At 36.2% G+C, this 18,916-nt stretch overlaps 1 protein-coding gene across 1 annotated transcript; it reads left to right on the top strand.

Annotated features, from left to right (window-relative positions):
- Positions 1–203: 203 nt before the first annotated feature.
- TERB1 (telomere repeat binding bouquet formation protein 1) lies at positions 204–18,858 on the top strand (the record flags this gene model as incomplete). The annotated part of the gene is given in 23 exon segments (XM_084270043.1): positions 204–237; positions 998–1,108; positions 1,288–1,416; positions 1,744–1,875; positions 2,330–2,390; positions 2,488–2,603; positions 2,723–2,845; positions 3,388–3,540; positions 4,661–4,792; positions 6,187–6,312; positions 7,335–7,492; positions 8,257–8,615; positions 9,829–9,832; positions 9,834–9,855; positions 9,858–9,923; positions 11,183–11,275; positions 12,573–12,746; positions 13,478–13,558; positions 14,858–14,971; positions 15,352–15,464; positions 15,994–16,206; positions 16,629–16,689; positions 18,554–18,858. Coding segments are annotated over 23 exon segments (2,880 nt in total).
- Between the last annotated feature and the right edge of the window lie 58 nt (positions 18,859–18,916).

Raw genomic sequence — 18,916 nt, 5'->3', positions numbered from 1 at the left:
ATTTCCAAAGCAAGTCTTTTGCCAGGCAGGATGATGTTAAACTGTGTGTGTCAGATGATAGTGCAAAAACAGAAAATAGGAAAGAGTGGATTTTGAGAAAACAATATTTAATTATACTGCATACAACATTATGAGCATAGCCAGTCTAAACAGAAAGCAATTTTTCTTTGCTATTGTAGCGTAAGAACGGAGATACAACCAAAATGGAAAACCAAGAAGTGCAGAAAAACCAGTGTGGTAAGATACTGAATGCAACTTGGCACTTACTATCTGCATCAATTTTACAGAGTTCTAGTAGACTCTGATAGGCCTGTCATGGGACCTATTGGGAAATGTTCTTTTCCCTTGTTGCCAAATTTTTGGTTCCTGTACTGGATAGCTAAAGGGCAAATCTAATGACAAACTTTCAAATAGTAAATAATGCCACCACAAAGTAATATTTTTTTGCTAACATTTACCTACAGTTTAATTGTATTTTAACTTCTCTAAGAAACTACAATCCTTACAAGTATTTTAAATATACAATATCTGTTGGTACCATTGCAAATAATTATCATTAATAATATTTGATACGTGATTTAAGTATCCCATAGGAAGCCTTGCTTTGTTGATTCACACTGTACATTATCAATTGTGCTTCCACTCAGAATGTTTTCATGGTTCTCTGCTATTCCCTTAAATACAGTTTCTAAATACTTAACTCACAATGGCAAGGTGCATTAATTTACATCACATTTACAAGAGTTACTAGTAAGTAAAGGCCAGAAATATTAAAAGGGGGCTGTTGCTTCAGTAGGGGAAGTCATGCTCAAATAACAAACCATGAAGTAGTATGTTTTTAGGTTAACAATGTTTATTATTTATAGGTGGATGCAGATGATATAACTTTTACATACATATAAATGCTGCATTTTTGACAGGTTTATTGTAATACTAAATAGATTATTATTACAGAAAAGATAATTGTTTTAATGAAGTTTTCTTTGTTTACTCTTAGATGTAAAAACAGATCTGAACTTACTGCTTGAATGCCTTAAATACCAGATGGACTGCCCTGTGTCTCAGAAAGAGGCATTGATCACTATTTATTCAATTTGTCAACAAAACAGTAAGAAATGTTTTTCCTTAGAAACAACACAACCCTTTATGTTCACAATATATGTTAAAAGCTGTCTGTCTCTGTCAAAAAGCTTCTGAAGGATAACTGAGAAGTTATAAAATCTTAGACTGTTTTAATTTTGCAGAGAAACAAAAGCAAAACTTTAATTTTTGTTCTTTTTGTTGCAGGTGAAGCAAGTGAATATTTTCGGGAAATTGGTGGTTTGATGTTTATAAATGACCTCGCCAAGTCGAGTGTTCATTGCATAGTAAAGGAAGCAGCTTTATTTACTTTAGGAATTATAATTGAGAGTAATGGTAATAATAAGTAATATTATTTGTATTTCCAAGTGAATTATGATAGCATGTTATTACTTCTGTTTGTGCTCTGTCTCCATTATTTTTAAAATCAGATTAGTGAGGGGCAGTAAATGTGCCACTGTTTCACTGTCCATCCCCAGATGTTCCAAAGTTTGCCTAGGAGCTGGTTGGTTTAGAACTAACTCAGTTACTTTATAGTCCCATTTTGTCTTCACTAACCACATATTGGATGCAGCTGAGACTCCAGTTGCTAGATTACAAAAATAAGTTAGAGTTAGGAATGGCTTGCTCTAGGACTTAATGATTTTTACTTTCTGGTTTCAGTTTATTGTCAGCAAACTTTATGTACTTCTTCATTCTTTGAAGACCTCATTTTATTTTTAATTAATGAAGATTCTGGTGTGAACTTGAAAAGAATATCTGTTTATGTCATCTTAGTACTCGTTTCAAATAATAGTAAGTTGGGTTTTTCTCCTGTGCTATGACACCAATTTTTTATATTTGCCAGTCTGCAGAACAGAAATTTGGAACACTCAATAAGTAATGTTTTAGTAAAGTTAATTTATATAAAATGAATGGTTATGTGTAACTGAACCTGAATTGTGCAAGTAGATCATTCCTCACTGGGATTTTCTTAAGTAGCAGGAAGTGGTTTAGTTCTAAAAATGAAATTACAGTTTAAGAAAAAAAGAAAACCAGTAGTTTCTGTTGATGTATAGAAAAAAATTAGACATAGAAATAAACATATCATTTTTGTCAAAATGTCAGTGTTATTTAGTATTTGTTTTTTTTGGGGGGATGTATCCTTATGAAATTGAAATAGAATGTAAATATATAACATAAAATTGCCATTAAGATTTTTGTCTCAAGTTGAATGTGTCTTCGGAGTCTTGTATGTGTTCATTTGTAGAAAGTGGGCAAGCCTATGTCAGAGATACAGGCTGCATTAGTCTTCTGCTACAGTTATTCAGGTAAAGCCACAGTTGCAATTCAAACAGAAAAATAATGGACTACTTGGGACTTCAGCTTGCTTGACTACTTGGGATTTGTTTGCATTGTTCCTAACAGAACCACTCTTTCCACATCGGACAGGAATCTGTCAGATGAAAATACTCATCAGTGCTATCAGCTGTGGTCTTCAGTCTGCAGTACTCTCTGTGCCTGTGTGAACAATCCTCAGAATGGTAAGGGTTATGGTTGACATTGTGAAAATGTTTGAACTGATAACAACTTGTTTTCATTTTTACTATTAAACTGGAATTTCATATTGCATTTTGATTTGAGGTTGATTTTACTTTTACAGAAGATAATCAAAACATTTGCTCTTCAGTGTTTCCATATGCCAAAGAGTGGCTTGAAAATTGCACAGAGCCTGAGATAATTCGTCCTATTTGTTCATTTGTTGGTCTCACAGTTGCAAGTAACTGTAAGTGCACCTCAAGCTTTAAACAGTTTTTCTTTAATAAAAGTAAATTTAATATGACAGTTGATCATTTGATTTCTATTTGTCAGTCTCTACAAATTCATTTGCCGTTCTTCCAACTTTTACTCTGAAAACTGCACTTCATCATCTTGAATTACACTGCCTTGTGCTGAAGTTCACAAATAGCCAGAAACTGACTACTTTCAGTAAAGTCAGTAAAAAATGTTTGGAAGCTGTTTTGATTAAAGTATTTTACAAATTCCAAGTCATTGTTACGTGTTTGAAAACAATGACTTAGGTAGAACACAGGCACAATGATTGCTGTTTGTATGCATGTATTAGGGCCATCTGGTTTCTGTGTAACTATTTTATAAGATAATTACTGCATTTTTGAGATGAATATATATCCAACTTCAGTTCTGTTTTATGGGCAGTAACATAATGATTGAGACATGAACAGAAAACTTGTGATGTGCCCAATTGTTAAAATGCTAAAACAATCTGCAACCCGTATTAAAGACCATTTTTTCTTTCTTTTCACTAAGCATATGTGCAGAAATATTTTGTTTCTGTTGGAGGATTGGATACATTAGCTAAAGTTCTCATCAAGCTGATGCATGATTCCTCTGAGAGTCACTCAAGCACAAAACTTGCAGTTGTAGTAACAAAGACTCTAGACGCCTGCATTGCTAATGACTGTGAGTGAAAAGATTGCTACTGTTTTTTACATATGGTAATCTTAAAATGCAACTTTCCAAGTCTGGTTTTGGTGGAGAAGCCATATGGATGCTAAAAGGCAATTATGCCATATACACCACAGTTGATAATGCAGATTTTTGAAAAAATTCAAACCTTAGCTCATCTGTGGTGGGTTACATTCCCATCATTGCTAAAATAAGCATAATGAAATTTAAACTAAACTGAAAATACTAGGGACAGTTTTGTGTAGGTAAAGCTTAGAACTGGGAATGGCAGTCATCTTGGATCCTGGAGTCAGAGCTGTGTTTCTGTAGGCCTATACCTCAGCTAATAAGCTTTGCAAGCTTTAGGAAGATTTACTAACTCAGGTGTGGAGCTGAGCCATTGTGATATGACTGTATAACACATCTTTACTCTGATTTACTGCCTGGACAGTGCTATCCTTATTGAGATGGGTGTGTATTTCAGAAGAAAATTTCAAGAAACCCATGAGCCTGATGAATCTGCTGTTAGCCACAATTATTATACTTTACACTTCTGCCACTGCTCTGAAAGTTAAAAAAAGTTTAAAATTACACACCTGCACTATTTTGGAGCCAAGTTTCAAAGAGATTGGTATGTGACAGGATTAGGTTTCAGCATGTACGTACTAGCAGTGGTGTTCCTAGTTCCACAAAGGGGTTGGCCTCTACCAGAAACATTCCTGGCTCTTTTAGTGGCAGATAGACTATGTATCAAACCTTATTCTGCACTTTCTTTCTGTATTCTTGAACAGTAAAGGATGTGGAGAAATTTGGCAGAGGTCTATAAAGTGTGTACGTTGCAAAGCCCTTGATTATCAGATCTGTGGCCACATCCCTGTACAGCACAGTCTGGGGAAAAGGGTGGTGTTGGACATGGGGAGAGTGGCATGGGCAGAGTTGCTGTGGCAGGGGGTGAGGGGGCAGGGGAGCGGGGTGTGTGTGTGAAATATGGTAATTTTACAGAATAGAAGGACTATGCATGCCTAAGACTTTGAGGGCTGTAGACCTCCCTTGAAAAATGGTGGTTTATGCTTAGTAAGCATACAGGCATCATACATCTACTGACTTATTCTTCAAATTATTTTTAACATAATAGCTACCATGGGTGTTGTCTTGACAAAGTATCACACTGTGTCACAGCTACTGAAGCTGCTGTCCAATGACACTCTGGATATAGGAGAAAAAATTAGTATTATTCTAGCAATTGGACACTGCACTGAAGTTTGCGGTAAGATCTTTTGTTTTTCTTTCAGTTTCTACCACATTCTCATGCACTAACTGCTTCAGCAATGTCATTTCATCAAGACTGGAATATGAGGGATAGTTGTATTAAATAATGTAATAATAAATGTCTTCTATAATGTTCCTTCTTTAAATTTTAAAACCTGTCAACAGATAGTATCTTCATGATCTTAGAAAAAAGTAGACTATTACTTGCAAAAAATCAGAGCTGGGTTTAGGTACCACATGGTAAAATTCATCCAGAGCTGGAAACTACTACAGTACATTCATACATACCAAACATGTCTGAGCTCTACTTGAATGGCCCTTAATACATACAGCTTCTGTCCATTGTTTGCATAGCTATTATTTTTTTTAAAAGGCAATTTAGCAGTATTGTTTTTGAAGTAATATAAGCAGCCGATAACCCTGAAGTGTTTTTGCAAGGCTCCTCAGGGCTCTCCCAAGCACATCTGGTAAAAAGATAACACTTAAGTTGATGTTTTATGGTAGTACAAGCAAACAGAATGGGAAGTTGTGAGGGTACTGATTGTTGTTTGCTTATACTACTGCTTTTTCTCATGTATGTTTAGAAAGGCAAGAAAAAGGGACTAATTTTAAAAGGTCTGATTGATTAGCATTTAAATTTCAATATCTAGTTCAGTAGTTCATAAATCTGATATTTAAAAAGATATTTTTTTACAAAGAAGCAATCAAAACAAAGCCTAATGGAAAATGTCTTTCAAATAGAAATATAATAAAACCAGCAGAATAGAAGTTTCTCTTAAAACGCCATCACTGACAAAAATAATCGTATTTCATCTTCTGTTGATTTGCTTTATCATAAACTTGATAAAAACCAACAAATAAATATTTTTAGAAAGATGTCAGTCTTACAAGTACATACTGCAAATGAGAACACAATTAAAAATTTTAGCTAATTACACAGTTAACGAAGAGGAACAGATTGAATTACTAATTTTACTAGAGTTTTGTCGATTATAAACATCAAGCTTTGATATTTCTGCATCTCAAGCCTTACATAAATGTAGCATATATACTTTCAGAGTATATACCAGAGGAAAAGAAATACAGAAGCCATAATTCAAATATTTTAGGTGACAATTAAATGAGTTTGGATCTCTGTCCTACAATTTGTCACAGTTCTCTTTCAGTTTTTGTACAAGAACTTTGATCTATGTTCAGATCATCTTGTGTGATCTAGAGCCTTTCTGCTGCAAATTGAGTAGTAGGTAATTACAGCAGGCTTGGATCCATTGTGAAAATCTCTTTTTCAGAATTTCCCTGAAAGTTACTAGTATTAGTTTCTAAAATTACTGTATGATTAATTGTCTATGAGGTTGAAACCAATCTATTTTCCTTTACAATGTCCTATTTTAGAAGAAAACCAGTGTGAACTGCTTCAGAACAATGGTCTTCCACTTATGATTCAGGTATTAACCGAATCTCAGGATGAGGAACTAAACAAAGCTGCTACTTTTGTGCTGCAAAACTGCAAACAAATGAGTAAGCTTACTGTTACCACTTTAAAAATCACAAGGATTATTTTAATCTTTAATTTCTGTTGACTTTTTAAATTCTTTTAACTGTAGCAGCTTTGTACTTCTGTGTACTCCAAGGGATGATCGTTTTCTGCACAGAAATTGCCCATTTGCCACCATGGACTGATCATGGCATTTATGCAGGAAAAAAAAGTAAAAAATTCCAACCATGTTGCAATAATGTGTCTGTGAAACCTATATATATAGCCCCAGTTCTTAAAAGCCTTCCCATCTGTGGATCATGTGCAGCACATTTACATTGCCAGTTAATGTGCAATTGGCACTCCCTTCCTGGGGATGCACCATTGGATATAGAGACTAAACCAGTAGATAATCAAGCCTGAAATCACCATGACTGCAATTATTTTGCAATATTAAAATACCTTGATCTTTATTTTTAAAGTAAGGTGTATTTTAAAGTATCCTTGGTTTGGTTTGATTTTTTTAAATTAACTGTATAATACTACCAATGAAAGAGAAAGTCACCTTGTCCTTTAATCTTAAAACATGCAAGGTATTATGCAATTGATAATTAGTAAAAAGCATGTCTCTCCATTTTTTTTTTTTAATTGAAAACATAACTGTGACTTTTGTTTAAAGACTGAGGAGGCATAGTGTGCCCATTAATGTGGAGTGGTTTTTTTAAAAAAAAAAACAAAACAGAGCCCCATATGGGTAAGGGACTTACGGAGTTAGGATGATGTCCATGATAAAAGTAGTTACTTCAGAGCACAGCATCACTGTGTAAACAGATTATAGTAACTGTAATTGCAAGCTGGCCTCTTGTAACTGCAGTCTGTATTTGAAGTATATTAACATTTATGTGTATGCTTAACAACTATATAAAAATTGCTATTAAGAGGCTATATTTTGCATTAAATTACTGTGATGGTGACTAAAACATAATAAATACTTAAGGTGTTCATTTTACTTAAGGTGTTTATTGATAAAATTTGGAATATTAATATAATTTTATATTTTACAAAGCTAAACAATTGTCCCTGAAAATACATGATAATTCATTAAACAAGAACGATGCAGAAGCGATGGATGTGCCAGTCAGAAAAAGAAGTCTCCAAGACTACTGGAAGAAAGCAAAAGAAATTTTATACAGAATAAACTTGATTGAAAAAGAACACAATGAGGTTGGCCTATTTACCAAAGTGGGGTAAAAATAAGTAAATTTTTCCAGAGTTTAGGCGAGAAATAGAAAGTAAACTCTTAAAGTAATTTCAGTGTGAGCTAGAAAACATTGATTGCATGTGAAACTACAATGTGCTGTTTTTACCATTACTGTATATCATACAAAATCAGAACTATGTGGGGCAATCAGAATGCAGGCATCTGTCTTTTTTATGAGAATATTTTAGTTTATTATAAAGCCAGATTTTCTACAAGATTTAGATCAGTTAAATTGGAGAAATAAGAGTTGGATTTTTTTTTTAATTGCCTATCATTTGAGCCTATAATTTTAGTGTTTGCATACACAAAATGCCTGTGATTGTGCAGCTGTGTGGGATTGATGATAATGGAGAAATATGAGCATAAACTGAAATAAAGTTATTTCATGTTTTCCTTGTGCTCTGTAACTACTTTGTATCTCTGGGTGTGGAATAGCAAGTTTCTATTTAGCTGGCTCTTAAGTTAATTCTTTTCATTTCTAGATGTGACTTGTATTAGTAGCAAATCCATAGCTTCAACCTGAACTATCATTTAGTAACTATTCCTTTAACACCTTCAGCAGCATTGCTGTCTTGCTGGCTCTCAACTCAGTCAAGGGTTTTTGAAGCTTCTCTGGATTTGCTTTACCTTTAGAGTTAGACTGGTCTTTCCTAGTTAATCTTGTTACTACATTTATTTAATATTTTAAAAAGCTCATATAGTTGCTAACCAGTATTTTTCAATGCAGGAAGAAGTGCGAGGAAGATTATCTGTAGACAGATTTTCAGAAGCCAATATTGAAGCATCAAAATACCATGAAGTGAATCCTGCTGATCCAAAAAATTATATAGAAAGAATACATAAAAAAGTACATTGTCCACAGTTGACCTCTAAGTTGGATGATCAGGTTCTTGCTCGATCTGTAAATTCTCTACTGAAAAATGAAATAGTGAAAACTATGGATCCAGTAAATGCTTCTACCAGACAAAATTACTGGACTAATATTCCATGTTCAGTTAACAAAATGCAAGCAAGCAGTGCACTTCAAAGTCAGAGTATAAAAGGAAAAACTGCTTGTGTAAAAAATCAGTCTAATCTTCAAGTAAGGTAAGTATCTTATACCAGAGCAATGTACAGTTCCTTTGCTTCAGTAATTTCCAAACAGAAACTCAGCCTTTTAAATTACGATGTTTTTTTCTCCTAGTGAAAAGATACAGCCTTTTGGTGGCTTACTAGTGAGTATTCTGAGGAAGTGTTTTTGACATCACAGATCAAAGATTACAGATGTCATAATAATAGAAGTTTCTGATCTTGTTCTCTGAATGACAGGCTTCTGATGGGTTGTATGGAGAGCCTGTTACAAGCCATGTTCTAATGCCTTCAACATTGTGATTAAAAAGCATCCACAGTTTTTGCCTCAAAATTCTCACTGATTCAGTAGGTCAAGATTTGACCCATAGGTTTGGATGAAATGTCAAAGATGTCTGTAATATTTACTTACTAGGAAAACAGCAGTTACAAAACTGTTCTGCAAAAAATTGGAGTGCCTACCAACTAGAGGAAAAAGCTCCTGGTCATCCCCCTTCACTTTCCTCCCCTCATGTTCAATTGCTTCCCTGCATAGGAAGAAAAAGGCACAGCCTTTTCTAGTCAGTCACTGTTCTCCTCTCGTCCCACTCATACAAATGCTTGTTTTCCTCTTTCTTTTGCTGCTTATGATTATCTTGCCTCTTGATAAAAGAATTAATTATAGGCAACTTGGAAGGATAAGTACAGATTCCATTGTCTTGAATTTATATCTGGAATATCCCTCTAGAGACACAGTGAGAGCATGAACTAAACTTTTTCATTTGAATTCCATGTTTTATTGTGCTTTTTGATGTGGTTGGCTGGGTTATGCTTCTGTGTGGTTTCCTTGCATGCATTACATTGTAAGTCAGGATCAAGAGCACAGAATATTTTCCATGGTTCCTTCAAGTAAAATTTGCATTTCTACTGATTGACATAATTTCACACAGCTTCTTTATTTGAAATCAATTAAAAGAAATCACATTTTAAAAAGTGCTCTCCTTGCTATATGTATCTGTGTACAAACAAAAGCTACTCGAGCATAACCATGGATGAGAATCCTTGCTCCAGCAGCATTCCAAGGTAGCCAGTGACACAAGAAAATGCATGATCACCATAGCACAGGAGTATGTTGATTGCACAGAAGAAAATCAATTACCTTTTAGTGAAATTGCGACATCTTGTAAAGGCTACAGTATTCTGAAGTCTGTGTGGAAGTTTCATATGCACCAAGTAATCCTTAGGTGAACAGGAATTGCAAATGACTCTGGAAACCAGCACCCCATTCCAAATGCTGGAGCAGACATGCTGAACATCACTGGAAGGAATGCCCATCACAGGTGTCTGGTAAACAGATTTCTGACCCTACATTCTACATGCTCAGTAACTTGGGATAATGAGAAATTATTTTTCTTTAGTTTTACATATTGAATGTGGGTTTTGTTTTGCCTTTGGAATGTGTGTATTAATTTGCAGGTAAACGTATGTTGTGAAGCTTGATTTTTATTAATTTGTTCATGTTTTGGTCTTGCCAGTGAACACTTACTTAAACAACCAGCAGAGATTGTTAAAAATAAGAAACAGATATGCACATCAGGTACAAATATCTAAACATATTTCTTTCTTAGATAATTTTTGCTCTAATGAAATTTTAATTAGGCTTGTGTACTTTTATGCTATTTTAAAATCAGAAATTATACATAATTAGATGACAGAGGACATTATACATAATATACTTTAACTGTTTGCATGTGTTGGTTTTTTGGGTTTTTTTACATTACATAGAATTTTACCTGGAGAATATTTATTCTGCCCCTAATAAATATTTTAGCTTTTCAAAATTTATTTTAGTTATTCAAATTCATGTATCACAGATAAATATTGTAAGTTTACTCTGAGTGCAATCTGTACAGAACAATTCAGGCCATTAACAGAAAATGCATAAGGATGCTGCATTTGTTCTGCACCTGTAAGATTGGGGATAGAACCTACCTGAGAGAGTGAGCTTTGCCTGAAGCTATTCCTACATGCTGAAGGTGTGTTTAAGATAAATGTTTTTCAGATTTGTATTCATCTTCTTGGCCTGATATATTTATTGCAGAATTGGCAACTGTATCAAATCTTTAGTCATAATTTAGTTTCCTGTTAATTTATAACATTTATATTTATTTGTTAGATTAGTATTTGCCAGAATGGTAGCTTTACTGGTGACCAAGCTGGTCTCCAGGTTATGCCTATTTAAATGGAGAATAAGTATTATTCCATTACATCATGTTTTTCAGCACCTGATTCCAAATAGAAATAGTGTTTATAGGGTGTAGTTAGGAATGTAAGTTTACAGGGTTATTTTGCTGTGTTGAAGTATTGTGCTTTGGGAGAGTGAAGAAAAAGCACTAAGCTAAATGTAATTATTCTGGATTGAGAAAAATGTAAATACAACCCACTTCAGGAATTTCATTTGGATTTTCTGCTACTATGAAATTTCAACTTTAATAATGTACACCTATATAGGTATACTGGAATATAGGTATGCTGATGCAGGATTGCCAGGGCAAAAGATGTGTTGCGTTTTCTGAAGTCTTTTTTTTTTTTCCTTTCTAATTTAGATCAACACTCATTCTACTCAGAGAGAGCGAGGAAAGAAAAACCTACTTTGACTACATCTGTATCCCCTAAAGCAGCAAATTTAAGGTGTTTGGGTAAATATTATCTTAGGTCTTTCTTTCCTGGGTCCTTCAAAGAAGCCTTGAGGAATCAGCAATGCAGTGAACAGGCATTGCAAGAATTTTAAACATTTATTGGACTACCTATTATGTGATTCTTAACTGCTTCCTTTTCTACTCCTAAAATAAGGCATAAATATTGAAATGAAGCTTACATATTTTGGTCTAAATATCTTTTATTAATATGGTTTTACTAACAGAATATACAACAACTTAAAAGATGACACACTACCTACAAGAATATGTAAGAGCAGATGTTTTCCTACATAGAAATCAGAGAAAGCTCTGGAAACAGGGAGGAAAAACATTTAGCCCTGCCCTACTATTTTGCAGCCCTTCTGTTTTCTCTGCCTTACTGCTATGAAATACAGGCAGTCAGTAATATAGGAATCCATGATTGCAGCCCTCAGTTACCCCATCTATGTTATGGGTATGGTCTGTCAGTAGGTTATAAGAATGCTGCTGAGAGTCAGGGTTTGTATGTAGATTTTGTAATGAAGCCTGTGTCTCTTTTTATTAAACAAACAAACCAACCCCCAAAACTTCCACCAAAAGAAAAAAAAATCATTTAGACTTATGAACTCAAGTTGTCAAGCTAACTTCAACCCAAGCTTTAGCACTGTTTTATCTTGGGCTACAATATTGCAGATATGTATCAGTGCCCTTACAGCTCCTCAAAGTGCAGAATTTCTTCAGCTGACAAGGAACTGTGATAACACCCCAGAGTAAACCATAAATTACCCTGGGGATGTCCTCAGAAGCAGGAAGGCTTCCTTTAAGGAAATTCATACCCAAGCTAGACTTCTTATTTATTCAGGTTTAATACAGATTTAACTGTTACAACACAGAAAACCTTTCAAAGCATAGGAAAGACTTAAGTTATATTTTGGGTCCTGGATAAATGTGCAAAAGGAACTGAGGTCTCTTTCTTTCCATCCCACTTATATTTTTACTTCTGTAGAGTATCTGTGCCTCATTTAGTACAAGTGCAGTATAAGTTGGTCCCACAGGTCAACTAGAAAATACTTTGCGTTGTGGGGGTTGTTTGTTGTTGTTTGGCTTTGAGTTTTTGTTTTGTTTTTTAGAGAGCAATACAAAAGGAATGAGTCTGTTCAAGAAGATTCCTAACAGTGTAGCCTCTTTTGAGATGTGTATATGAAACGCTGGGGGTGAAATTGTAGATCATAGTGTGCAAAATCAAACACTGGAGTTCATGATGGCTTCTGTAGCATTTGTGTTTGCTGTTTCTACAATATCCTGTTCTTTTTTCCAGGTTGTACAGCAGGAGGACTGTCTTTCAATAGTATAACTTTTACTAAGATGTTGCAGAGTTGTCCATACCAGTGTGAGCACCACAAAGTCATTCTGGAGGCTGAAGAAAGATATAAAAAGGAACTTCGCAAATGGGCTGCTTGTAACAACAGTAAATACACAACTCCTATTGAGAGTAATTATAATTATTTGAATTTTTTTTAGTAGTTGCAACTTACAGTTTTAAATTGCATTTAAAATTCTGAACTTTTTTGGTCTGATTCTGATTGTCCTGCTCTTGTAAAGTCACTCATTTAATTTGTTATACCAGCGATTTGTACTATGTCTGATGACAAATAGCCACTTGTGCTTTGAGGATCTTGTGTATTTCTTGTCAGTAGTGATAAATCCTCACTACAGGCTTTGATAAGGCTGTTCTGTTTGCCATGGTTGGTCAAGTGCTAATAGAAGGGAATATATTAAGTTGAAATAATTGCGAATGGATATATGACATCATAAGATAAAGATATTAGGGAGAAGTTCTTTACAGAGAGAGTGGTGAGGTGCTGGAACAGGCTGCCCAGAGAAGTGGTGGATGCCCCATCCCTGGGGGTGTTCAAGGCCAGGTTGGATGGGGCCCTGGGCAGCCTTGTGTAGATCCAGGCCTGGAGGTTGGTGGCCCTGCCTGTGGCAGGGGGGGTTGGAACTCTATGATCCTTGGGATCCCTTCCAACCCAGGCCATTCTATGATTCTATGGTAACAATGTCACTTTGTTCTGGTGTTGCATACTTAAGGATGTTAGAGACTCCTAATTCTTAATGAATTAAAAGTGCATCCTATATTTCTCTGGTTTAAGGGAAGCATTTTGAAAAATAAAAATTAGTAATAACTGACATAAGTACTGGTGTCCATCCTGTATTTTCCAGAAATACTGCTAACCCCAGTGAAGAAAGGAAGGCTGCATACAGAAAAATCAACTTCTGGGATCAAAAAGGATAGTTTCCAAAGTAAGGATTGGTTTGGAACTTAATGCAAAAGGCCTTACTGTTTAAGTAATTCTTTCACTGGGCTTCCCTTATGCACAGCTTTCCATGGCAGTTAAGTGTTTTTTCTGTGAAACATCTGTATAAAAAATGTATATCCTGTAATAATGAAATTTTGTTGGCATATTAGTTCACAGTGATGATATCTGGCACTTGCTTTGTAGATCCTGCTTAGAATCCTGCCAGGGGTACTTTCATGCCATCTGCTATTTTCTCAGTTTTGTGGAATTGATGTTTCAAGTGGAGAGGTATAGTTAGGATCACAACACAGCGTGCTTGCCTGTTCCTGGACTCAGCAATATTAGAGTCACTAGCTGAGAATAACCTATCAGAACATTAAGTAGAGGAGATTTATTTACCTGTCCTGTATTACAACAGGTTGAGTAAGATGTTATTAACCAGGTAGAGATGGAAAAGTGAAGCTTAAGTTCCATCAGTTTCTGCAGTGCAGTTTAGGAACCCGCCGTTGACAGCACCATCAGCTGCATTGTAACACAGAACACTTGTCCATTTGTAAATAGCAGAGTAGATATCTTCTGAAGTATTTTATTCTGTAATATAGCAAAAAAGTTTAATGGTTGTATTTTTTTACTTACACTGCAAATATATGTATTTTATAATTCATAAGGAATTTTCTTCAAAATGTGATGTTAGTGGATACATCCCACAGGGCTCCAAATACAGTCATACACTGCTACATTCATCAACTAGTAACCACTACTGTTTCTTATGAATGATGACCAGAAGTTTTAAAGTAGGCTGAAGCATCTCTCTAAATCAGTATTTATATTCTAAAGCACAATATTACTTTAAAAAACATTCCTTTTTGGAAAGTCAACCCACCTATCAGGAATTGCATTTTCAGTCTCCTATTTCCAAAAACCTCGTTTACATCATTATTTTATTAATTTCTGACAAAAGCTACTAGATTGGGGGTTTTCTTTTATTTTTTTCTCCTTCACATTCAGAAATTAATTAATTTGACTATGATAGACACAGAGGTCTCTTTTTAGAAATAAATCAAACCAACAACAAACCCCAAAACTTTATTTCGTATCAAGATCCCGTTGCGCTGATATATTACCTTTCAGCAAGTGAACACTTTCTGAAGTAACCTGAATTTTCCAGTCTTTCTTCCAAGACCAGATAGAAGCATGGCTCAAAAGATGGTTTTCTCCCTTAAATTTTCATTCCTAAAAGTTTACTTGGTGTTTTTTTAAATGAAAAATACATAATATTGTCATTTTTTTTTGTTTTTTCAAGGTATTCTTCTGACTCCATTTAGAAAAAGCAAATCTAATATTTTAAATAGAGATGAACATAATACAAATACTAGGTTGACTGATGACTATAACTTGATACCTACGTATGCAAAGTGTGAGTATAACCAGAAAATTAATTCTGTAATAAGGATAATGGAGAGATCAAGTTTTGCATTGAGAAAAGCACCTGTGCTTGCTTTTACAGAGAAATGGGTAAGAATTTAGGGAGAGATGTTCTTGTACCTTTAATCATAGTAGTACTGATGTTTGAGTTAATTCACCTTATTTGCTAGTTGCTCCCAATGCACAAATAGTCATCATATGCTGGTGTAAATGATGAGAAAAAGATCTGATGAAAAGGAGATATTACCAATAAAATGACATTTACATATTCAAGCTCGTTAGAAAAAAATGTTCCTTGACAACAGTATATTGAGTTTTATAGTAGATTTCAGTTGAGCAAGGCTGCTTCTTAATTGGTTTATGATTTTATAGCTTTCCAGAAAAAACAAAATGTGAACTTGAAGAAACAAAGACTTGAAGAAATGTGCAACCAGCAACCTCAGTGCTTAAAAGAAAAATGCATACACTCACTTGACACAGATGAGGTTAGTTACACAAACCCTAATCTCACGCTTGCATATTTATCAATGTCCAAATCACTATGAATTGCATCATTTCTTTTAAAGTCACTTTTAACAAGAGCCTAGTAGCAAAGTGACTCTTACCAAAAAGATATTACTCTGTTGATCCTACTCTAGTTGAACTAATTTATCCCTGAAATGAGTTAAGCATTTTTCAACTGACAGTCCTTTCTGAACAATTGATGTGGAGGTACACTTTCTCTTGCACTTGTGAAAATTTGTATAATATAGAAATAACAGAAAGGAATTCCTAAAGGAATAAACAAACTAAAGGTATAAAGTGGGTAGGCAGAAAAATTAAGGTAAGGGCTGTGCAAAGAAAGTAAGTGAGCGACAGTGAAGGAATCTTTAAGAACCATTGTTATCTTCTCAAAGAAGTAACTTCTTTAGTACAACCTCAGATTGTGTTGTCAGTAGTAATGCATGACTTCCAAATGTGAAATAGTATGTGAATTTACAAAATTTTTAATTATACCAAAATAAATACTTGCAGAATAATGAAAGATGTTCCCTGGACATGAACACAAGAACTTTAAACAAGAGAAGAAGGATCCGAAAGGATTTCACAGCTGAAGAAGTTAACTACCTTTTGAGTGGAGTAAAAAAAATGGGTAACCACTGGAATTTAATTTTGTGGTCTTATCCATTTCAGAAAGGACGGACAGGTGTAGATCTCTCCAAGAAATACTACCGGTTACAGCTGCAAGTAATCATCATTTTATTTTCTACTGTTCTTATATTCTGTTATCAGCTCAGTTATCAGCTTTTGCCTCTGTACTGGCTTGCAAAAAAAAAAAAAAAGCCTTCAGAACATGCAGATTGTGCTTTGTGTCAGTTCAGTGCTGTGCACTCTAAGCACTGCAGTGGTCTCCAATGTCATTTAATCAGGGCTTGTGCTCAGAGAGACAGAACCAAACCGGGTAAGTATTAGAGACCCTTTGAACCTGCCAGTGCTGCCACCTGACAGGATACAGAAAGGGTTAACATTTCAGTTGGTGTGGACTCTAAATCAATCCCGACACTTATTAGGAACTTGGTGTTTTCTCTGTTCAGGCTCCTTCCCCATGATGGTTTGTGACAACCTCTCTGGCAGTTTTCACTGGTTTAACTGTTATGCTCCTTACACAGAGATGCTCCTTGGAGGGAGTAGATGCTGCTGTGCTCGGGGTACAAGTGGGAGTGGTTAGTGGCTAGGGTTTTCCTGCAGAAGTGTTTGCTAAAATTGTGTAGTGTTTTGTGCCACTGTTTGTCTTGATACTTTCTCTTTTATCTCTATTTTATCAAGGCAAGAAAAAACCAAAGATGATCAATAACATCTTTCAAGAGTATTTGGATTTTGTTGCGGAATGTTGAACAACAGCATTTTTAACAGTGAGGTATTGTCACAACAGTATGAGCATTTGGAGAATCTAGATTGTCCTGGACTCATGGGTTTCAGTGATAACATTTACTGACAGCTATGTTTTGTAAATCTAGATTACATGCAGTTTGATAGTTTGGGGTTTTTTTAAATAAAGCTAACATAGCCAAGAATCAGTAAAATTTACAGGGTTGTCTTTAACTTCATTTAACCTTGAGCATGATTTATGTAACATTTGGTTTGGCTTTCTGTTTGCATCTTAGGCTTTGCTTTATGTACCATTTGTCAGAAAAGGCTATATTGCTAGAATTACTATTTTATGTCTGAGAATGAGAAATGTTAATGCTGGACACTTCCTCTCAATCAGTGAAATGTTTAAGGCAGGTTTTTTCATGTATTTATTGTGCTGTATGGGCAGAAAAACGTATCTATGACAGAAACCACCAAATGTATGGTTGAACGCTGCTGCATGTAGGCAAATCTTACGTTGGTACAGGAAGTAAATTGAAACAGAAAGCTTGTGGAAATGTCAGAACTTCTGGGGAGAAAACTTAGCCTGTGGTTCAGGTGCATCACTGTGTTTCTTGACTGGCATCAATGACAGAGAAAACAGTCCTGGACCTACATGAAATACTTTGGTGTGAAACCATGTTGAACACAGGTACTGTTCAAACTTGGCTTCTCTTTAGAGTTGAACATGTTTTGGTGTATTATTCCAGTAAGCAAGTAGAACCACTATTTCTGCTAATTACACAATTTTTAGAGAAAGCTTTAGTTGAAAGCCTTAGTAACTTGTTTTTTTCAGTGATAACCTTAGAATTTAATTTGTATTTATCTCTTCTGAGAAAGGAATGCTTGATGGTTAATTTATTATGGAAAAAGTGTAGTTATCTTATTAGCACTAGGTTTTCACTATGATGTAGCTTAAATGCTTAAAAACAGGCACAATGACAAAAACATGAGAGCTTTCAGTAAAGAGGATGCCAATGGTATAACAAATAGGTTCTCTAGTATTTTCAGCTGTTGCAATTTAACTTTTTAACTATTAAAATCTTCTGGCATTGATGTTCAAAGCAGTGTAGTTCAATGTTGGCTTCTGTATTTGCAGAGTCTGAGCCAAAAGAGCTACCGAGGGCCAGGATGACAACGGGGAGCTGTTGTCTGGTACACACTTTGCATTTTTCCAAGGGGTCAAAAATTGGTTGGGACCAGCTGGTGTGTCAGTATTCCATATTATACCGGCCTAAACATATTTCCAAGGCAGAGAATTTGTAAGGCATAGATCTTTACTTGACGTGATATCAGAATGTCACAGTAGTGACAGTTTACCTAATCTTAGGTGTAACTTGGGCTGGAAAGGACCTCTTGAGGTCCAAGTTGGTCAAGTTGCTCAGTGCCTTGTCAGGGTCTGGGAATCTTCCTTTGCCAGTGAAAGTCTGGCAGCCTCTTCTGGTGCTCTAACTACTCGCAATGCGAGTTGCTGCTCAAGACATGGTGGCACCATTCTGGTGTGCTCCTGCAGGGCAGAGCCAGGGCTAGAAGCGAGCAGAAACCCCTGGTGTGAATTCGAGCAACTCAGTTACCCTTCGTTTCTCCTTTGGGCTGACTCTACACTCTCCATCATCTTGTTCTATTGCATACAAAGCTTTTAAGGCCACGCGTAACAGCCACCATCAAACTCTACTCGCCTAAGAACAACTGGGCGAGGCCGAACTGACCGATCGCACAGGAACAAGTGTTTCCAAGACTTCTCGAAGCTGCGGGCCGAGCCGGGGCCGCGCCGCCAGACCCAGCTCCGCCCGGCAGCGCCCCGGCCCCGCCGCGCGCAAGGCACCGCGCGCCGCGCTGCAGCTGTCGGGCCGGGCGCGCTGCGCTGGGCGTAGCGTCCAGCGTCTCGGGCGGGGGCAGCAGGGGGCGCTGCCGGCGGCGGCCACACCCGCCGCGGAAGGCACCGCCCAGGGCGGGGAGCGCTGCCGGGGGTGCCCGAGCGCCGCCTGATCGGAAAACGGCGCGGCCGCGAGTGGCGTGGCGGCGGCGAGGGGCGGGGGGAGGCGGC

The sequence above is a fragment of the Gallinula chloropus genome, assembly GCF_964237585.1.
Source record: "Gallinula chloropus genome assembly, chromosome: 13".
Classification (NCBI taxonomy): domain Eukaryota; kingdom Metazoa; phylum Chordata; class Aves; order Gruiformes; family Rallidae; genus Gallinula; species Gallinula chloropus.
Note: the sequence above shows the minus strand (reverse complement) of the source record. Positions and strands in the feature narration are given on the sequence as shown.